Here is a 23733-nt window from a genome sequence, read left to right as displayed (position 1 = left end):
ATCCATATCGCTTTTGCTCTTTCTTGACGACGCAGTAAAACCTCGTCGGGAACGGAAATATCATATCGTTGGAAATTTCGAAGAAAATAGGACTTAATCGGGTTTGATGAGCTTTTGAACTCCTAGAAAACATTTTCTTGCGCATTTTGTCACTCACTGATGATGATAAGGTGTTAAATGCACAACAATGTGTAGTGTTTCTCAATTTTACTTGAACAGCCTTGGAAACCTGCTGCCATGTTTGTTGTGAGATGGCACCACAGCCTCTGCTCGTAGAGCGCACCAAACAGACTTGCGAGATCCTTGAAATTTTATTTTCATTTCGTAATTCTAAGAAGTGTGTGTGTGTGTGGCACGAACGTGTAATCAGTAATTATGAATTTTCATGTCTCGCCGAATACGACAGTTTCAGAATATCGAATTGTCTTGTAGCCTTAGACTTGCATTTTATCATAAATTCATTTATAGGGTTTACCCGGTTGTTGTTGCTAGTTCAAATGAGGAAGCGTTATAGATAGTTAACAAGCCATAAAGACATTCAAGTAGTAGAGCAGGCTTCAGTAAAATTGAATAAAGTAAAGTAAAATTGAAGAAAATAATCTCATATTAATGAAAACGAGAGAGAGACTTCCACTAGGATCACTCAAATTTTTTACTATTTTGTAAATGTAATTTTTTTTACTTAACAGTCAAAGTATTTAGAATAAAAAGGTGGGTACCACTTGTTATCTGTTATGGAGCATTTAAACTTTAAAAAATAATACATTTTGGTTTTTAACCTCTCACATTTAACATGTGATACCCACGAGTTCACCTAAGGTATATGTCTGGCAAACTCATTAAATTCTGTTTCTAATCCGTTCTTGTAATATCGTAGTTGCTCACCTACATATGTCTCTTCACACACGTTATGTTATGAACATGGGTGAGAGTATGAAGAAGAAGAAGAATATTGGTAGAATTAGTAGTAGTAGTCCGGACATCTGTAGTTAAGTCCAGAAATGTGTTTGCGTTAGTTCCCTTTGGCACGAGAAAATAATTCAAATCCAACAAGTAGATGAAATGACTTGCAATATGGGGCTTGCATCCTCTAAATACTAATTGTAATAATATCGTTAACATATATCAAGAATAAAACGCGGTCTGAAAACTGATAAACTTGAGAAGTTTCCGAAGTGTTGAAGAATTGTCGTCGGTGACTTTGCAGGAATGCAGTGGTATAGCACTCTCTTGGTCCAGATATCGTGAAAGTTTCATGGGGGTTGAGTGGCACTCACGACTTCGTTGATTGTCTATTGATTATTGGAACCTACTAAGGCCTTTTGAAAGACTCGCTGGGTTTCCTCCGTATTGCTCTCGCAAACTCCCGAAGGGCGAAAGTGGTTCTGTTGGATTTCATACTTCTTTGGAGCCACTGATTTTTCAGTTTCCCCGTTTTTAATGCGTCCTGTTCATGGATTTTTTGATCATCAGTTTGAGTAGCTTGTTTTTGGACAGAAAGTTACAACTCTGTATAGTAAGTTATTTTTAGCAAAATACTTAACAGATAATTTTTTCCGACATCTGATGTACGTAGTAGCTGTGTATTGCCTATATTTAATTTTTGTGGACTGTTTCCGCTCTATGGCACAATTCTAAGGGAATGGCGATTTGACATATTGCTGCCTTTGAAAGGGAGTCATTGCTTGAATACTAAGACATTAATGTATACATTTCATATCTTTATGAGACGAGGATGATAAAATAAATATACAGAAGCTTGAGAAACGCCGCCCTCAAAGCATTTCTGGAAGGAAATAGACTCAGATGGCCGACTCTCCTGGGGCGGGGGGGGGGGGGGGGGGGGGGGGGGGGGGGGGGGGTGGGGGGGGGGGGGGGGGGGGGGGGTGGGGGGTAGCCCGTTTTCACGCGAGAGTCTTAAACTCAAAATGAAGAAAGAAGTGCAGGAGTTCCCGAACTCGATTCTTCTCAGGAAGAACGTCTGCAGTAGTTGTGGTCAACAGATGAGGAGGCTAACGGGGGTGAAATCCTATCGGATTCACAGTAGACACTTCTTATATAAAAATTGGAGGGCTCTTGGCTCATTTCGTCATAATAGCAGCGTTATTTCAATATGGCATACTTTGGCATTACTCTATTGAAGTACAGTTTTAGATTATTTCATTTTCATTTTTATCTTCTGTTATTTAAATCTTTTCAAAAGTGTAGCCATTTCCCTTTGGTTAAAAGGATATTAAATCAAGTTAATAACCCGCTTTTGACTATTAGTTATTATTATTATTACTTATTATTATTATTATTATTATTTATTATTATTATTATTATTATTATTTATTATCATTTAATATTATTATTATTATTATTAATTATTGATTATTATCATTAAATTATTATTATTATTATTATTATTATTATTATTATTATTATTATTATTATTATTATTATTATTATTTATTGCATCGCACTTTCAAGTGTGAAGGTTAAAATGATATTAATCAGGTTAATAACCGCTTTTAACCATTATTATTATTACTATTATTAATTATTGCGTCGCACTTTCCAATACGAAGGTTAAACTGATATTAATCAGGTTGATACCCGTTTTTAACTATTATTATTATTAATAATAACTTGAAAGTGCTATGCATTAATAATAATATCAATAATAAATGTTTGCGGGTAGGATAGGAAAACGGTTGGTGAGGTAAAGCCTGACGCAGCCGATGAAGAGGAGGAGCGAGGGAAATCCGAAGGACGTTGTTGTCGAAGAGAAAAGACAACAGACGATCCTGCATATTGAGCACCACTGCGAAAGAATTAAGTCATGTTGTATTGTAGGCTAAGCTCTCAAGTGGAAGAGGGTTGTCATTGCAACATTAAAAGGCAGTGTCGGAAACAAGTTGGCGAAGCAACAGATAGTTGGCGACCAATCCTTGGCTATTTATACTCGTGGAGTAAATAGGATTCCCTTGTGCTTCTGAAGTTGCTTTACTTTGTTTAGATCATTGCGGTTAAATTCAAGTTGGATCGTAACTTTTTAAAAGTCTCTCTCTCTCTCTCTCTCTCTCTCTCTCTCTCTCGCTCTCTCTCTCTCTCTATCTCTCTCTCTCTCTCTCTCAAAATTTAAAGGCACCTCGCTTGGTCAAATCTAGCAAACTCCGAATCCGGATGCCAGTCGTTGCCAGCTGAGCCATGACGTTGTTTAAAACATTCTTCTCTCCGATGTCTTTTTTTCGTTTATCTTAATGTTTTAGGCAACGTGCATCGACAGGGAAGGAATCTAATCATTAAAAGATGAATGAATCGTATGTTGATCATTACATTAATCCAATCTTGAAGAAAGACGTTGTTATACTATAAACAGAGCAAATGGTCCTCTTTAACTAAGAAGCAAGGAATTTAGTCGATGTGAACTAAAGGGTGTTAGAAATAGGAACAAAAAAAAAAAAAGAGGAGGAAAAACGCACATATTATATTGGATTAAATTTAAAACCCCCCCCCCCCCCCCACCCCCCCCCCCCCCAACCCCCCCCCCCCCCCCCCCTCACCTCTTGCCACACAGGCCACTGGCTGTGATACAATGAATGTGTACCCTCTTTTGATTCAGTGTGATGGCCATCCTCTACGCTCGCCCTTGCTTATTTACAATGATCACTTTCGCTGGAAACTTTCCCTTTTAATTAACCCTTCGTTGGCCCTGAAGTTAATGACTGCTGCTACTGGTTTCCATTTCGTTTGTTGTGGATGAACGGAGTGTAAGTCTCAAAGAGAATATGTATGTGCTGAATGAATGCCTCGTTCATTTTCTTCTAGACATTTCTTTTCTAGGTCATGTTATTTATTGCAAGTAATATAGTTCTGCTGACATCACTTTACAGAAAGCAGTCAGTGAATCCCTGTCGTTGGTGTGTGGTAACTCGATAAGCGTCTAACTTTCAATGAAGTGAAAGCCCCTTCCCCATCCCGACCTTAGCTCACTTTTAATATTACCAGTCATCGATGAATTCGATCTCCTGTTAAGTGAATAACTACAGCAGATCACTTTCTTCTTGTCATCAGTTTACTGGAAATCGAAGGAATTGATCGTCGTTGGAATGCCCCACGTATCGTTTGCTGGAATGTGAGTTGTCCAGCTTTCGATCTTGGATAGTTTCAGTTTCTTACCACTTACACAACCAAAGCTGGGAAACTGTCGGGGATTGTAAGTATGTATATATGTGAAAGATTTTCACTAGCACACGCGTGGCTTTTATGGTTACAAACATTTAGTCATAAATATCGTTTACTGTATGTTTCACATGCCTTGGGGAGTTATTGTGTCAGCTATTTTCTCGGTATTGTGAGTCAGGTACTAAACGATATTTATCAGTAATAAATATATTATACACACACACACACACACACACACACACACACACACACACACACACACATATATATATATATATATATATATATATATATAGATATATATGTAAATGAGTAATAATGTATTTTTATGTATATGTGTTTGTGTGTGTGTTGGTGCACGTTGTGTGCTTGGTGTTGATAATGTATATAATTGTGGTTTTGTTATAGTTCAGGTTCAGGCGTGGGCGCTTATATGCAAGTACGGTCTGAATTTAACTGCATATAGTTCATCATATCTACTAATATTTTCGTAATGTCTTAGTATGAATGTATGTTATATAGGCATCAATGTATGTGCCTTTGTATGTATATTATTTTTTGTATATACAGGTGTATTTTGAAGTTTCAAGTTGCTAAATAAGTTGTTTATAAATGGCATTTATGTCTTTCCATTATTTATTTGATATAAACTAATATTGGTAAATGCTTTGTAGTTGACTGGAACGTTTGTGTTGGAGCACGATAGTTCTGCTTAATTCCTCCTGAGAGAGAGAGAGAGAGAGAGAGAGAGAGAGAGAGAGAGACGAAGTGGTCTAGTACGAGTTCAACTTATGCAGTAATTAATGTTCTTTTTTCAAAGATGGCGTCGGTGCATGTACGACATGTGTCACTGCTGGCTCATAAACCGTTTAGCACTTGAAGTGCAAGTGTTTTACTCGGCTAATTTACCATTTAGAATTGCAAATGGGAGTGTCCAGGCGGCCTTTTAAATTTAACTCTCGTATCATTAAATCTAACTCGGTTAATGAGGCTGAATGACACTCGAGGCTGTACAGATGGTTGAGATACTTTTTCGATTTCTTCCTTGCAGACACGGTCAGTTTGCCTCTTTAGCTCTCTGCCTCGCTCTCCGGCAAGTTGCGGTCTTGAAGAACTGGGCCTTAGGATTCTCATTTAAACATTTTTTTTTTTTTTGTCAAACTGTATTGGTAAATAGATCTTCCTAGTTCACCATGGTTCGTTGAGAACATTTGTTCTGATTTTTTTTTATTCAGGTGGTAATGATGATGATTAAGATTGCTATTTTTATTATTGTTGTTGTTGTACTTTATTAATAAGGCTTTTCGAGCATCTGTCGTAAGAAATGTGTTCATAAAGGCAATGCCGCCGCCTTAGTGCAATGGATGACATGAACGGGGAATTCGCCGGCGAGTGAACCCGTGGTTATCAGCGTTGACCTTATAAGAACGTATATACTGAATTTCAAGACTTCAGATGGCTGGTGGGTATCAGACGACTTCGCTAAGGTGGCTCTGAAAATAATAGCATATGAGATTGTGTCTCTTGTTGCAGTTCGTATTGGTAAAAGAATAAAAGTATCGGGATGGATGAGAAAAGTGCTTTGCAAAGCAAACCAAAAGTGATGGGAAGAAACAAAAGGAAGAATTATTTGCATATCAAAATGAAGCAAGCCACTATCTAGGATCTAGTATCAAGGTATTTTAGGGTTATTAGAAGCCTGTCAAAGACGTGGGTTTGTAGGGCTTCCATCCATCTAGACGGAGTCTGCGTATTTGGTTAATGGTATTGGTTTTGCGAATGGTACTACTCGTTGATATATGTACAGTCACTGAGTTATAATGGACTCTTAATAAATCTACTGCGATATGAAAACGTTGTCTTTTAAAGAAAATTGCCGGAAGACCAAGCTTGTTGAAATAGCAAGCCTCTTCAGTTGAGTGAGTTTCACGTCGTGGTAACAGCGTTTGATGTATTGTATGAAAATACCTCTATTGTAATTGATAAGAAAATGGGAAGCATCATTCCCAGCACACCTCTATCACCCCATATTTGTAGCTTTCTTTGTTACAACTGGCATCATTTTTGGGCAGGGTGAATGGGGCTCCGGATGGATCCACGCTCCATCGGTGAACTCAGCAGGGCGGAGGCCGGTGGGTGGGGCGTTCCTTGATCATGTTATGGTCTGAATCAGATATCACAAGTAAGCTCTGAAAATTGCAGGCATTATACACAGTTCGTCATTTCCTTTTTTCTATTCGGTGGAAGTTTGCTCAACACCAACGTCTTTCTGACCTCGTTGAGGAAAATGCTCGCCGTGAATTCAAGGAATGGTGAATAGCGCCTGCCTTACCCGAGACCTTTTAGCTAACGGACTCTCCTCTCAGTCTCCTCTCAGCTGGCATGATTCCCACAGGTATGTCTTGAAATTATTAGCCGTGGGAATAATAGCCGAATGTGTTTGAAGAACCAAGGCATGTTATACTATACCGTATAAAGTGTGAGGCACAAGACAGCGAGGACAGCCACCGTCCATCTTTCAGCTGTTATCAGACAATCTAGTGACAGTGGAAACGTGGAAGCCGTCACTACTTACGTCTCATATAAATAATAATAATTAATAATAGTAGTGCCATATACTATTAATAAAATAATACCAAATATAAAAAATTTCAAATCGTAGGTAAAAGCAGCCTTATCAGTATGAATGATATTATAAAATAAAGATGTCTTTTGAAAGAGAGGGGAATATTCGATTGATCATTTATTCGTGCGATATGCTGTCAACTCGAGATTCGAGACTGTTTTGAATTATTTGTGTCACTAATAAACAAAACATCTCTCCTGCATGATATTGATGATGCATACCAGCCGTCATGTTTTTCCCCCAAGCACGAACAGTGTCATGTTATCTGTCAGCTGAACGAAGTTGGTGTCAACTCTTGTGACGATAACAGCTGTCATGCACACGCCCCAGCCATTGTATACGGGGTCTTATCGGCTCTAGTGCTAGGAGCCGGCCGGCCGTCGGTACTGGTAATGGAGCACGTGGCTGTCACCTTGGTAAGAATAGTAACTTATGATGTTCTGATACCAGTTGGAGATGCGACTCACGTAACCAAATGAACACCATATACTTTTTCTTCTGGTTAAGTCAAGGGAGACGCAATGGTTTTCTTAAAGAAAAAGCCAAGATCAGCGTTATCTTCGTTGGGGATCGAACTCTGCTCTTCTCGTTTGTTGGAAAATGTTGATTGCATCCACCAAGAGTACATTCATCCCTCATCGAGAAGCCGGATTTGTTTTCTTTTTTGTAATTTTCAGTACTAAAGTTTGTACGTAGTCCTCCAAAACCAAGGTTCTTGTCTGGGAACATAACGGATGTTGCAGATAGTGGAACTGAGAGAGAGAGAGAGAGAGAGAGAGAGAGGAGAGGGAGTTTCTGAAGTCTTCATCAAGTCTTTTATTTCGTTTTTGAATGGGATTTTGGTAGAATTTGGTGATGTGATTGTCCTAATTTTTTTATTATCTTGTTTTTGTCAGAAGTCTGTTTGTCATCATAGTCAGAGGAATCATATTTGCAAACATTCACTTGCATCACATTGCCAATAGATTGAGGGGAAATATTGTTTGTCCTTGTGATAAGACTCATGTGTAGGTAGTATTATTTGTAGTTAGATTTTTTATCCTTTTTGTCTTAACTTAGCCAGTTTTTTTGTTATGGCACCATCTAAATTCAAGTGTTAACTGTAACTTCTCGTATTTCAATAGTTTGAACGTGAAAAGACATCACCATCAATTCTAGGTGAATTCCTTGACCGGCTGTAATTATTTTTTATTTATTCATTCGCGAAGCGCTGAGGTTAATGTGACCTTGGTGTGAGGAAGGGTACATGTGAGTGTAAAAATAATTCTCCACGTGGAACAGCGTCGGACGGAACCTCACTTTCCACTGTTCCCTCTGATTAAGGATCGATTTTGATTGGATGTGGTCAGAGTTACCTGTTCATGACGGTAGTTCGTCCATAGGTCAGGGAGATGCCTCATTGATGTCGCATAAAATCTTAGAGCGTTGTCTCACGTCATATTGTGCATCATTCTCATCCTTCGTTCCTTCCTAGGAACCGAGACGAGCACCCATTCCCAAAAGAAGCTCGGCCCTTCCGGAAAAGTGGTTCACTCTCTGAAGAAAGAAAGAGAATGGTACGACGTTCTGAACTCACCGTCCGAATTTTTATTGCTGCCTCTCACTTGAAGGCAGTAGGATTTAAAACCGCACATGATATTAGTTATTTTTAACATCAAGATGCAAAGGTTTATTTTTTTTTTATGAAAGTTAACCTGTCATTAGTGAATTCCGCCCATTCAAACAGGTATGAAGAGAATTGGCTGAAAGTGAAATATCACAAGTGTTGCAGAACTCACGAGTCATTAGTTTGCGAATATCATGAGCGGCATATTGTTTCTTGTGGGAGCCTCTCGGGTAGAAAATGATCAGAACTTAAGGATGATCAAATATTGATCTTTTCTATGATCTCCGGTACAGGCCTTATGTTTCCGCTCGTCTGGCTGTTGCTGGCAAGATATCTCAAGTAGCTATGTAAGGTTCTTGTGATGATTGGTAGTCATTATTTAGATTTTGGGAGACATATGAATGCAACTTTTGGGAAAAATTGATTTTTTGGGGGGGCATGCAGAGGAGTTTATGTCTAATCTAGGCGGAGGTTTTTGGTTTTCGAACAGGTCCCAGCCAATTGCTTTCTGCTTTTGACCTTTCATCCTACTAAAGCTGTCCAACTTTTTTAAGTTTACCCAGCTCCAGTGTTCACCTGTCGCTTAGACAGGAATCCTTCTTGCGAACCAAACTAGTCTATAAATATGACTCTTGCTTTGATAAAATAATAATAATAATAATAATAATAATAATAATAATAATAATAATAATAATAATAATAATAATAATAATAATAATAATAATAATGGCTTAATGACCCTGTTAGTGAGGCGTCCTTGAAAAAGAGGTCTGAAGGCACAGCTCGATCTGGATTTTCTACAATATTGCAGACTTAACAATATTGAATCAAATGAAAAGGAAGATATGTATTGACGAACAACATGAAAGAACTCTCGGGTATCACATAGAGTTGAATGGCGCTGAATCATCTATGTAACGAATCGACTTTCGGCTGCTGAAGGAAAACTGGAATGGTTCGAAAACACTTTCAGACCACTTGGAAGTGTCAGGAGGCGTCAGTGGACGAACCGACGCTTTTCCGTGTTTGGTGGCGTTGCTGAGGCAACAGTTGATATCACGCAGCTGTCGAATACAAGTGTATCGGAGTTTAACAGATGTTGAGTATCGTCGAGGCAACACCAGCTGGAAATAGTCTGAAGCGCTATAAATAGCCAGACCTTTACTCTGCTGTAAATGGAGTTGTAATTACATTTGAATCATTCATCGTGGATATATCAAGGTTTTTTTTCCATATATTTCCAAGATTTGAAAGATCTCTCTCTCTCTCTCTCTCTCTCTCTCTCTCTCTCTCTCTCTCTCTCTCTCTCTCTCTCACACCACACATATTTGATTAGCTGTCATACTTTGCACACTTACGGTTTCCATCCAAACTTGTGTTACTTTTCGAAAATTGGCAGGTAGAGAGTTTTGCTAAGATTTTTGCTGCTACGTGGTCAAAATAACCAATGTAATTCCAGTTGAGTTAGGCTTTCTAAAATGTTTACTGTGGGATTGCTTACTAGGGCGTCTTGTATATGATCGTTAGACGAGTGAGGATAAGGGCACGTGGTAGCAACCTTACAACCTTATTCCGGAATGCTTACTTAGATTATGCCAGTTGTTACTGAAGGACCATTCATTACACACACTTACACACACACACATATATATATGTAATATATATATATATATATATATATATATATTATATGTATGTATGTATGTAGTATGTATGTATGTATGTGTGTACATACACACACACATATATATATGTGTGTGTGTGTGTGTGTGCGTGTAGATGTAACGAATGATCCTTCAGTAACACCGTATAACTTGATATCTTGTCTGCAGACCAGTACCTTTTTAAGAGTCTTTTAGCCAGCAGTGGTGGCACTGCCAAGCAACATTAACATTCCTGGTAGGAAAAAATAAATCCTGCCTGACAACAAGTGGCACTCGACCTTGAGGATGAAGGCAGCGATCATTGCATGCATATTGTTGGAGAAGGAGCTGAGCCCTGCCTCTGTACCTTCCTAATCCTTCTTTTTTGATCCTCACTGTCTTCGCCGCATCTTCATCGTACTACATTCGTGTATTATATGGATGACAGTAGTCCTTCCTTTCCACGTCATCACTGATGTGTGACACGACCCATGAGTCACAGGATATTTGGGAATCATGGCAGCAAAAGGACTTCCTTCTCTGCCAACCTTCGCTGACACGCACCGCCTATCCCTTCGATTACAGCTTCCAGTATGTTACTAGATTTTTTTTCCTGTGTATTGTGTGACTTCTTTGTGAAAGGGATTCGGCATTTAAAATGAAATAATTATACAAATTTAGTTGGTATGTGGGTATGAATTCGTCAGCATTAAGTATACGCTCTTTATTCAGAATGCTGCATCAGTTGTTGAAAAGGAATTTTATTTCTTGCAACACATGCAATGACGTTCAGCTCTATTTCAGTGACTGCGCATAACCTATGAAATGTAGCGGATTTGTCTACATTCTAAGGGAGTCGTTCTTTCCAGTGACTTCTGATCTTGTGATGGAATTTGTTTTTCATTGTAACAGTCTTCTGTCGCCTCACTTGCCATTTCATTTCCGTAGTGAAACTTTTATAAGGAATCTGTTCTACCCATCGGGAATTCATATGTTCAAGCCTTTCTTGAACTTTATACTTTTCATTGTTTCACTGCGTGAGCTGAACAAGGGGATAATTTGCCTGGAGTATTGGCGTTCTCGCATTATTAATCTCCCAAGTCCGTTTTATTTATTTTTTTTTCTATCACAGTCATCGTATTCGACTGGGTGGTTTTTATAGTTTTGGGTGCCGGGTTGCATCCTGCCTTCTTAGGAGTCCATCTTACTATGTGTGCGCTGTTTTTAGTAGCACACTCTTCTGCATGAGTCCCGGGGCTACTTCAGCATCTAGTTTTACCAGGCTCCTTTTCAGGGATCTTGGGATCGTACCTAGTGTTCTATGATTATGGGTACAGTTTCCACTGGCATATCCCATATCTTTCTTATTTCTATTTTCAGATCTCGATACTTAATATTATTATTATTATTAATTATTATTCAGATGAATCCTGTTCATACGGAACAAACCCAAAGGGACCACTGACATAAAATTCAAGTTTGCAAAGAATATTGTGTTCTTTAGGAAGACGTAAGTGGAGGTAAAGAGACAGAAAGAAGAGATCTCATTTATTGAAAGAAAAAACTTATAATAAATAGATAAAAATGCATTAGAAATGCAAGGAGAATAGTATTAGAGTAGTAATGCATTACATCTTCGCTTGAACTTTTGAAGTTCCAATTGTGTCAGGAATAAAGGACCTCTGGGACTGAGAAGTTCTACAGTGAAACAAATTTTCTTCATATTGGTGTTGCTGTTCAGCAAATCTGATTGTTCTCTCGACTGTATGGTCGGTCAGTTCTGTTTGCAGCACGGCGAGACTCAACAAAAATGGTTTAATTTTCATTTGAACGATTTTGTCTCCACGTGTTGAGTTTGATGTGTTTCATGGCTGGTCATTTGTCCAGAACTTAATGACCTTTCTAAAGACATAACCTTACTAAAATATCCATCAGCATTTCATATAACTTCTTCCTGGGACCTGTATCAGATATAGTATCTGCAATGTTAAGTGCCAAACATCTGGACAGATTGTGGTGCAGTGATTGGAAGTGCCTATAAACTCGCAGACCTTGGACTTGGCAATAGCTGGAACATTGGTGAATATGAGTTCTAATCTATTACCAGGAATATGTGTGGGTTCCTCAATTAGCTGGACAAAATCGGAGGATACTCAGCCCTCGCAAGCAGACTAGCCATGTTGATCCGTGAGAATTGAATTAAGCCACTCGCTGTGCTTGGCATTGCAGTCTCCATAAATAATGAATGAAGCTTTTGAGTCCTGTGACTGAGCCATACAAATCTTCTACAAGAGACAATTCATATAGTGTCATCGAAAATCTTAAGATAAAGAATTTCATGACATTTAGGATATTGCACAGCCATAACTTGCGCATGTGGAATATTACACAGCCATATTTACGCATGTGGGCTGTTACGACGATAAATAAAATTAGGGCCACCAAGCCCTGGGATTGAAAAATCAGCCTTTGGCAGGTTACTACGTACAAGTGCCTCAGATAAAAACATCAAATCGTAGTTAAGCCACAACTTTGGAGATCAAGAAAATTTGACTTTAAGCCCCGAATATTTTTGAGTAAAGTACTCTACAGTTTTTCTTACTGTAATGAATTAACAAGAAAAACTTAGTAGCAAAGCTAATAAATAGGCTCATAACAACAGCAAAATTATGAAAGTCAACAGAATAATAACGAATAATAATGCAATCAACAACAATAATTTACACATTATTTACATTGAATGTATAAATAAACCTAATAATATGTCGCTGAAAAATGCAGGAAGCAACGGATCGAAAAATTGGAGCCGGCACAACGTATGAAGTAGATAAGAAACCCACCAGGTTTGCCGCAACAACTGGGGTAGGACAGTCAGGATAGATTTAGAAATGATAAAGAGCTCCAAAGGAAAAGATTGGGTAAAGAAGGAGGTGCTTTCTTGATAATCCACCAAGCAACTGTCCTACATATTGTTCGAAGAAACAGGAAAGTGAACAAAATGCCTGATTGTACCCTCAAGCAAGGGAATTCAAGCCCAAGACCATGGTAGGATACGGTACAATGGCTATGGCACAGCCCAAGGTTGGAGAAAAGGTTTGTATTCAGAGTAACTTTCTCTTAGAAGAGTTGCCTACCAAGGCTGAAGGCTTCGGTCCCTCCCACATGCTGGTATGATTCCAGAATATCCTTCTTTTAGAGGAGTTGCCTGCCAAGGCTAAAGAGTCTCTTCTATCCTAACTCGTGTAGGCAAGAACGTCACACCCTGAAGTGTGATTCGAATAAGCAGCAGAATAATTTATAGCGGCGGTTCTTAACCTGTGGGGCGCGCTCCCCTAAGGGTTCGTCAACAGTTTCCAGGGAGGCACGAGCCCTAGGGGGAAAAAAAATCCCGAATCATATTCATTATTCTCTCAACAAGAGTGAGAAACCTGTATTCAGAAGTTTATGAAGAAATGCAAAGGTATATATCGCCTTATAACGTTACTTTCCTAGTCTACTACTTAGTAAGGCTCGTTGGGCTGACCATGTTTTGTAATTATTGACTTCCTTCCTATCCCTCGAAACTCCTTCTCTTTCTTATTTTTTAAATATTCTTTTAAATCTGGGAGGGAATTTTACTCATGGATGCTAGGGGGCGTGAAAGAAAGGACCAACTCTTAGAATAAAAAAGTTAAGAACCACTGATTTACAGGTTCATGAATATTCTTGTATTAATTTTCGATGTAAAGTGTTTGAGCCCGAATGTACCGTCATTGATATTTGTCACTATTAGATGAGAGTATCGAGAAGTTTGTGAATTGTATTTCTTAGAACCTCAATCGATAATGGCCTTGAAGGGAGTAACGTTAACGTAATTACTCTCTCCCGAGCTATTCGTAAAACACCTCATATCGAGAATGATCAGAAAATCAAGAATTGTTGTGGCCCAGTTTTACCATTCCCGGCTGTACCTCATGAAATGTCTGACAAATGAACATAGATTGCCGTCTTCTATATTGCCCTATTTAAGGCCATAACTCATCAAGGACAAGGTAATTCATTACGGAAAGAGTACTCGAACAAGTGCAAATATTTTTCTCAGTGTACTCTCTTCGGTAGCTCTCTTAGGTACGTATATACATGTTTCCCAAAGGATCATTTTACTTTCCCTGATCGACGATATTTGTAAAATCAGTTTTTTTTTTCTTTCTTTTTTTGCTGAAAAAAGTTGCGCTCTGTAAATATTTCCAGACGACATAAAATTTCCACGAAAATTCCACTTTAGAATGAGCAGAACAACTGGGATTAAACAAGGAAAAGTCTGACAAAAGGAGACGTGGCAGAACGAAGGATATCCTATAATCACGCTGAGTCTTGGGATGGGGGTCGGAGGAAGCCTCTCCCTCCTCCCAGCCCCAGAGTGACTAGGATGTATCCTTCCCATCACGCTACAAAGGATAAAAAGGATAGTGGTGACGTTTGAGGAAGTAGAGCATGATAAACCGTTCGAGTTTCTGTATTATTATTATTATTATTATTATTATTATTATTATTATTATTATTATTATTATTATAATATTAATCAGAATTTGCTGACATTGAAATGACACACATCGAAAAGGCCACAGAATAGAATACCCAAACATAAAAAGAAAGAATACAGGGAAGGAAGTAGTACTGAAGTGTAAATAACTCAACACCCTTGAACATTTAAGTGTCAGAAGCGTAAGCAGTTCTGCAGGTTCTCTCAAACATAGCAGTGGGGTCTTCGGGCGAGTGTGCCAGCCTAGTTTTTTTTTTTTTATCGGCCGATTCAATGAACTAATACCGTATCAAATCGATTGAATCGGCTATGGGCTTTTTTCGACTCAAAATGGATAGAATTAAGACAGTCGCCAAGCTGAAGAGATATAGAATTGTCATTCGCCAAGCTGAAAAAAGGATAGAATAAAGCTAGTCGTCAAGCTGAATGACAATGTGATAAAAAGGGAATAAAAATTATTATTATTATTATTATTATTATTATTATTATTATTATGAATAATAATAATATAATAATATAATAATAATAATAATAATAATAATAATAATATAATAATAATAATAAAATAATTAATAATAATACACACATGAACCAAGCCAAAAGGCAACTAACTATACTGGGAAACATATGTTATTCAGAATTGATAGCCGTCTGTTAGAGGCTATGGCATAACCCAAAGGACAAGAACATAGGCTACATGGTCACTACCTTGCATAAGACAACTATATTGGGGACCTGAGTTGAGTAGGTAGCCACAGCTAGCTGTACAAATAGTACATTAAAAAAATCCAGCAGAGCGTAAACAGTGGGAACACCCAAAATATCTGAGACATCTGAAACTCGGAATGAAGGCTATAGTTATTCATTGATCGCAGTTGACAGCAGAATGTTGTTGTCAGCTCCCACAGTTCCTTTTGTTTCTGCGTTTTACTTTTCTTCCTTTTCCTTCGGCCTCTCCGCACCTGTATGTTGCACAACTTCTGTAGCTCTGTCCCGTCCCAGTTTTCATCTTTCACTAGTTTTGATGGGAAAAAGAAAAAGTGATTTATTCAGATATTTGATGGGAGCTCTGGATATACTTGAAACAGTATAGTCACAGTCCGAAGGTATAAGTGAGTGATCATCCAAAAGAACTTACCTATGTCACTCCTCCCAGTCGAGGTGCGCGGTCGCCTATGTATGCAAATATGACCGCGGATGAGGCGTGGCAGTTATTTTGTTTCACTAGTTGTAGTAATTGTCTTCTGGTAGAATTTTTCATTTATCGGATGTCGAAATCAAGCCCATGACGGCTTTTTTTGTGGCCGTTACTCCCGTCTCGACTTCGTTTTAGTGAAAGTAGGTGACTCATGTTCATGTACTTTTTATTGTGAGACATTGCTTATGAGATGACTCATGCACGATTATTAAACGGTATAATGACATAAAACTCGCAACACAGACACACACACACACACACAACACACACACACACACACACACACACATATATATATTATATATATATATATATATATATATATATATATATATATATATATATAGTATATATTTTATGTAGGCAGGTAATGTGGAGGTGTTGGTGGACCTGGGTTCATCCAGGATTCAACTAGTAAAGTATAAATATGGAGGTGAACGTTGTATTGTGTTTCTCTTGAGCATCCATTTGCTATGGGCAACTACTCAGTGTTAAAAAAAATGTATACGTATATCACTGTGTGTGTGTGTGTGTGTGTGCATGAATGAAAAAGCCGGCCGGCATACAGCTCGCAACCATGCCGCTAACAGCGAGGAGCGCTGAGTGAGCGAACTAGACCCGGTGTTTGGGTCTCAGCACACCTGTTCTTTCACCTCCAGTCAGTCAGTCTGAAACGCTTCTCCCTGAAGCACACCTTGCCATGCTTTTCCCACTGTTGCTCATCTCTGCAAAGGCATTCGATGGTTGTAGGCTGCCATACTGTTTCGAAATCCCCTTCAGCTTGACGGCAAGAGCAGTGCTCAAGAACTTCCTTCACCTTCAGTGGAACCAACAGCATAACTAACGGTGCCGATCGCTGGATGACTTTGAGAACTTCACCGCATGGAACCACGCTCAGTCCGCTGTCTTACCTCGCAGAGGAGTGCCAGCTTATAACATCATAAACGCTATTTTACGTGTTTCTGATATATTGGTCCGTGAAAATTGAACATTTCATTACTAATGCGTTGTAGGGCAACGGAAATGCGTAACGTGGTGATAGTCAATTCTACTCTTGAAAAGTTGTTATAGCTTATAAGACTTCGCAGAGGAAAAAAATGGATAAAGTGAGGCATTCTCTGAAAACTGTGCATTGCGACTGCATCAGGCAACAAAACATTAAGGCAGAAATCAGCGAATATTAAACCCCTTTAAGTGCGTCATGGCAACAGGTCTTGTGTTTTGACATCTCCGAGTGTGTACCACGTGCCAGGCATCCACAACCCTGTCCATACAAGGGAAGAGAGAGAGAGAGAGATAAGAATTACCGGAAATTTATGTGAACCTTATTATCTGACGAGCTGCTGTGTCTTATTGTTGTGATTTTTTCTATAATGATCGTTGCTTCTTTGCATCGACCGCCTTCAGAGTCAAGTGTTAGAAATCTCATCACTCATTGAAATTAAAAACAATAGTAAATATCTTCTTTTTTTTTAAGATTGAAAAGAAATTCATGTGCCTTGCTTCAAGAATATTTTTGATTGAGGACATTGACTTGGAATGTTTGAATGAAGCAGTGCAAGTACTGAAAACGGCAGTTAGTGACACTGGTACTGGGGCCATGGATAAAAGCGTATACGCTCAGCTTACCTCGGGTTTTACACGTCGGTGTGTTTGCCAGTGAATATATGTGAATTGTAAAGGTAAAACAGAAAAGTTATGTAAAATATCAAACAAATGGATTTTGGAAATGCGTCCCCTCGTGTTTTCTGTTGGAACTGTAATATATTGCAGCCAAGAACTCATTTGCAAACATTTGAGTTGTACTCTGGGCAAGAATATTATGTAAGTGTTAAAGTCACCGATGCCTTATTGGGATAAAGGGCGCCTGGCCAATGTTGGGCAACTTTACAGAGAGAGCAAAGTTGTTCAGAGGACTTGAAAAATGTGGATGGGGGCCTGAGATGTTTTTTTTTTTCCTTTTTTTATTTTGTCATAACAGGAAATGTGTTGGGATAAGCCTTATCACGTGGGCTTAACGGTTAGAAAAGTCTCCGTACGATTGGTTGGCGCTTTTCAAAAAGGATTTTGAAAACAAATTTTATTTTGAGCGGAAAACTTGGTGAAGCAATACGGGAGGGGATTGCTTAAACAAAAATGTGTTGTGTCTTTCTGTTTGTCAGCGCTATTTTAATACGTTGGTGACAAAATTCAGCAAACAATATACGAAAGACTGGAGAACACAAAAGCAGAGAAGGTGCCAATGCAGAAATTTGTTTTGAACTTGGCTTGAAATTGACTGGACGGCTTAGTGATCATAGTTGACTGCAGTGCTGCCTCAGAACTCGTGCCTGTGATGATTGGGAAAGCAACTCGGTGATTAAGAAACAATGTTTAAGCAAAATGAAAAGCTAAGTTCTTGAAAACCATAAGAACCTCACCATTGATAGCTTAAACGTTGTTTCTCTACGATTTTAAATCGGTCCTGTATCTGACGAAGTAACCCGAACCGAATCAAGGCGTGTGACGGAGGAGGGGTGTAGGAATCAAGATGTCAGTTTCCGTCGTGTTAGATATGTTCCTGGACGAGGAGATGGGCGTCTCCGAGGGGATGGCTTCCGACATTAGTTACTCTCCCATTCATCAGCCGTCCTCGCCCTTGCCCACATTCTCTACATTCTCCAACTTGCTTTCAGGTAGATTCAGTTTTTGTTCCATAAGTTTTGTAATCCATTACATACACGTTTATAGAGTATAGAGTATGTATATATAGTACATATATTTAGTATACACACACACACACACACACACACACACACACACACACACACACACACACATATATATTATATAATATTATATATATATATATATATATATATATATATATATATAGTTTTCATGGTGAATGTGCCTCGTGTCGAAGCAGTGTTTTTAAAACAAACCTCGTGTCTCATAGTTATATGTAGAGAAAACGTACTTGACAAAGTAGAAAACTCCCAAGTGCGAGCTAAAATCACGTGGAGAGAATAACAGATCTCCAATATAAAACCACGCTTGTGTAAAACACCCGTTTTGCAGCAAAATAAGTCTGGTTTTTACAGACACCAAAGTACCATTCAGCCATCCAAAGAGGACTCTATGCGTGTGATTGTTGGAAGTTATTTCGGATTAAATGAAATATCACTCGCTTTCGTGCTTGTGGTTGTGAGATCATTTTTCCCCTTTGGAGGAGCTTTAAGTCAGTGTCATGGCTTCGGAGATGATTCTGATGCGAGGTGCCCTGGAATTGATAGGGGATTCACGATTGGCTGAATACTTCCTTGAAGGGCGCACGGTCATATCTCGTTGATTTTTTCTCGTTTAGGACTTTTCTTTTCATTTTTTATCCTATAGTTTTTGTTTAATTCCACTACACTGGTCATTTTATTGTAGAACATCGAGTGAGTAAAGATAGGAAAGGAAAAGAGGATTGTTTTGAATGCAAGCTTCTGGTGTTAACACGGCTGTCTTTGAAAATGCCGGTGCCGTAATTATTCAGGAAACCGGGAGAATGCCCAAGTTCGTATCGTGAAGGAGGATGGGCCTGAAGGCTTAACGAAATTCTTTTGGATGGCTCAGTATCTCGAATTTTCCCTGCAGAGCCTGAGGGCTGAGATACTCTGTTTTGCAACGAGGGGAACATGCGTAATGTGAAGTTAAAGTTTTATGCGAATGTTGTGATTAAAAATGCTCACGCTGTAAGAGATTTAATAATGCAGCATTCGTAATGGCAGTGCATATTTCTGAGACCTTGATATTTACTGCTTAGCAGTTAAATATTGGAGCAACGGAAAAGCAAAGGCGATTGGAATTCGGGGCACGCAAAGTGGAATGACAGAGTTGCCCTGGTATAGATGTCCAGGAAATAAACCTTTTCCAAGGCCCTTCTTGACGTTACGTTGTCGAAAAAATTTAACGAATACGAATGAAATCATTCACAGTGAAACGGCGTTCAATTAATTTTTCTAAATAGGAACTGTCGGAAGGCGAGGAACCTGGAAAGATGAGCATTACTGCTATTGGGGTCAGTCGATCCATCATGAATAAGGACATCAAATATGAAAGGGTGAAGGTGTTGTCGGGCTCTTGCCTGAGGTGCGGCCTTTCTTAGCTTATTTATATCGAGGTTCCCTGTCTCCTTAAAATGTCTGTTTATGAGTATATTGAACGATAGTCGGTTGATATTGTAATTGCTAGCTAAAGGGATATGAAGGCCATACCCGCAGCGTACATCGTTGATTGATACATCCAGGTTATCATCAAATATCTCTTGGACGATGTGTAAGGTATAAGAGAAATAAACTTGATTACTTCGGAAAACATTCTCTCTCTCTCTCTCTCTCTCTCTCTCTCTCTCTCTCTCTCTCTCCTCACTGAAACGAATCCTTTGCTAACTGAATATTAATGCATAAATATGAAATCATAATTGAATGTAATGATATCTTCCTAACTATAGTCAGCACAATCCTAGCTAGAATTAACGAAGCTTTAAGGGCGGTTGAATGACAGTGTAAACAAAGTACAAAGCCGTAAATTCATTATGAGATAGTGCGCAATAGTGGTGGTGGTCGTAGCCGAGCGATCATCTTCTCGTAAGGGGACGAGAAAGGATAGGTAGTAGAACCGATTTTGAATGGAAGAGGTGAATGAACGAACGTCTGCCGTGTGGGATCCGTTGAGGCGGGGGAGATGCTCTGAGGGAGGAAAGAGAATAACCGTCCATGCATGATGCACCGGCGAAAACTCTCTCTCTCTCTCTCTCTCTCTCTCTCTCTCTCTCTCTCTCTCTCTCTCTCTCTCTCTCTCTCTCTCAGTTCATTGTACACACAATTCTGAAATCGTAGCAGCTGTAAACACAATCTGTAAGCATTGAGTCTGGAAGTTTGTGTAATACCTATTAATGCTATTGAAGTTTGTGCCCGTCATATTAAGAAATTTCGACAAATTCTTTGACGTTATGAAGTTTAGTAGCTTTTCCATGATATATATTTTATTTGGTTACGGGCTGGCGGGTGAACAAAATTTCTGTAATTATTGGCTAGAATCAGTTTGGTGTATTTTATTATTTTACATTTGTCTCTTGATTGAAGACGACTCCCTCTCCTTATGAATAGTCCATACCCGCTTGATGCATAAGTTTTTAACTGCTGGTGTGAAAATCATTCCGTATTTTGCTGTGGTTCATTAGGTGTTTGGTGTACCTACATCTTCATCATTTCACTCCCAGTATGATGTTAATTTAATTTTCATTTGGACACATTTTGTCAGTTTTTAAATCAAGTTTTATGTATAAAAGGAATTTAGGTAACCAAATGACTGAGAGAATGAGCGTGACTCATGTTCTGAATTAGGATTTTTTCCCCTCTTGTGCTCTGCCAGTATTTATAAGAAGAGTCAGCTTTGAAGAATGACGGTTTGGGCCCATTTGTGTGTTTGCTGTGTATAGGTGTACGTGAGGCACATGATCTAGTGTGTGTATGTTTCTTAATACACGCAAATACGCCAGTTTTATTTAGCTTCTGTCGAATGGCAAGAGATGTATTAGCTATAGTTGTGTATACAAGCTTTACTTCAATGTATGTGTTCGTGAGTGTCTCTGGATCTTTTCTGGATCCTGGTGTGTAACATAAGGGAAGTGAGTGTCGGCGTTTCCATGCCGTCTTGTGCTGTGTGTAGACTGTAGTATCCGAAGCTTCAGCACCGTAAGTTAGCATGAATAAGAAGACAAGATACTTCACAACGAACACCATTATGTATTTCAATCCCTGGGGGTACTTTAGTTTAGTATGTCAAGAGATGTACATACTTTTCATCGACATAAATGTTCACACGCGCGCGCGCGCGATTACTATGGCTGGTCGTTCTTGAAGATTTTCCAATAGCGATTGTCAACTTTTGGAAACATGTCAGTGAAGGAAATCTTGCCAATCTTCCACATTTTCAGTTATTACAATTTTAACATGCATGAAGAACCTAATTTAATAGATCCAATATAAAATAAATAAATTATGAAAATACCGAAGCCTGTAGGGAGTTTAAAAAACACGAAATTTAAAGATATGACTTATTCAGAATTTTAATTTATTTTTATTTTTTGTACGGAAGCGAACGAATTTATTTAGTGTACGCATGCACTCCAGTGTTAATGCACAGTTTATTGTAAAGTTTAATTCATTTAAATTTCATTGTCATTCTTTCATCACCGCGCAAATGACGTATTTGGTCCCAGTTCTTGGCCTTTGGCCTTTGGCCTAGCCTGGCAGTTCTTCCTGAGCCCTCGGGCCAACCCTATTTGAGCTGATAGCCAGCTCAGTGGTCTGGTTAAACTATTTTACACAATAGTTATAACTAGTGTGGCCATTTCTAAATTTCCAAAAAGGACACCTCATACGTGTGTGTATATATATATATATATATATATATATATATATATATATATATATATATATATATATATATATCTGGATAAATAGATAAGATAATAACTTTCACTGCAAATGGAACTAAAAAAAACTAGATTTGACTGAAATTACTGTACTGTACATATAAAACCCAATTGTGTTCTCACCTTGATTGCCTGGAGGTTTATTTCTTGTATTTCTAACACAACCTCTTGAGGGCTAGCGACCGAAAACAAGCTTCTTTTTCAGTTGAAATTTAGCTTGGCAAAGCTGGATATAATATCTCTACCAAAGTAAAAACAGCTCGCTATCCGCTATCAAGCCTGAATGGGGAGTGTTCGAATGTATATATCTCTCTGATCTGACAACTTTGGACTCCCGATGGTGGATCAGAACGGTTCATCTCTACTATCCGATTGTGTCTGCTGACCTTGGCCTCAGTTTCGCCTTTATCGCTTTCTATTTTTTTAACCTCTTTTTTACCTCGTTTATTATTTTTTTATTTCTTATTTTTCTCCTCCCAAGAAAGGAGGACAAATGCACGTCCTCCCTAAGGTTGCGGAGGATGGAGGAGAAAGGGCTCCAAAGGAGGACTGTCCTTCGTAAAAGAGGACGTCTGGCCACCCTAGTTATAACATAACAGTGATGAAGACTTCGGGAGTCATCATCAGAAGGAAGCTGATATAAGCCATTTGGTTCAAGAGGTATAATTTTATTTTTAACTCAGTTTTACATTGTAGTCCTATTGAGCATTGTTTCAGTGTGTTATTAAAATCGGTCTTTAGAGATGTCGTGCACTTGGTGTTTTTTTCCCAAAAAAGCTGGAGCATATCCAGTAGTAGATAAAAGCCATCTTTGCTTTTAACGATAGCGTATTATATAATAATTGTTCCTTGTGTTATTGATTAGTTTGTGAAGAGGCTATAAGTATATCTTAGTTTTACCAGACCACTGAGCTGATTAACAGCTCTCCTAGGGCTGGCCCGAAGGATTAGATATTTTTACGTAGCTATGAACCAGTTGGTTACCTAGCAACGGGACCTACAGCTTATTGTGGGATCCGAACCACATTATATCGAGAAATGAATTTCTATCACCAGAAATAAATTCCTCTGGTTCCGCGTTGGCCGAGCCGAGAATATATAAATGGCGTTTCATTCCGGTGACTGTACGTAAATGGATGGTTAAGGTGTTTGGGGTTCCGTCAGTCTCCATGGCGACGCATTGCGACTGACTATTCATAGCGATGGAAGTTATGGGTTTGTTAGTCTATTTGTTTCTCATGTTTGTAGTGCAAAATGACGACGTGGGTTAATAATCTAGTCACTTCCTGAAAAGTATCGGGTAAATGCTTGGCAAGATCTTTTGTGTTTAGTAAAGTTTTAACCGGCGCTTTGTACTAATTTAGCATTGATTTTTTGTATTGTTGAATGATTTTTAACATACATAACCTTTCAGAATTTTAATTTTCTGAAGGTTTTGAAAACTGATGTAAAAACTGTGTGGAATTCCGTAATTTATGTATTTTGGTTGTTTATTTAGGTTG

General features: G+C 38.6%; 1 protein-coding gene across 6 annotated transcripts in view; it reads left to right on the top strand.

Annotated features, from left to right (window-relative positions):
• The window catches only part of LOC135222789 (cyclic AMP-dependent transcription factor ATF-6 alpha-like), a 181924-nt gene that overhangs the window by 33938 nt on the left and 124253 nt on the right, over positions 1 to 23733 (top strand). For 2 of the 6 annotated variants that reach the window (XM_064261069.1, XM_064261068.1), the window contains exon 1: positions 16344 to 18440. The exons of 3 other annotated variants lie outside the window; for them this stretch is intronic. In XM_064261069.1, the coding sequence (XP_064117139.1) occupies positions 18296 to 18440 (145 nt within the window). In that variant the 5' untranslated portion in view covers positions 16344 to 18295. Of the gene's footprint in view, positions 1 to 16343; positions 18441 to 23733 lie in introns of those variants that run through there. One more of the 6 variants, XM_064261072.1, reaches the window with a different exon arrangement.

Source organism: Macrobrachium nipponense, chromosome 8 (assembly GCF_015104395.2).
Source record: "Macrobrachium nipponense isolate FS-2020 chromosome 8, ASM1510439v2, whole genome shotgun sequence".
In the NCBI taxonomy this organism is placed as follows: domain Eukaryota; kingdom Metazoa; phylum Arthropoda; class Malacostraca; order Decapoda; family Palaemonidae; genus Macrobrachium; species Macrobrachium nipponense.
The sequence above is the reverse complement of the archived record's forward strand: the minus strand, read 5'-3'. Positions and strand labels throughout refer to the sequence as shown.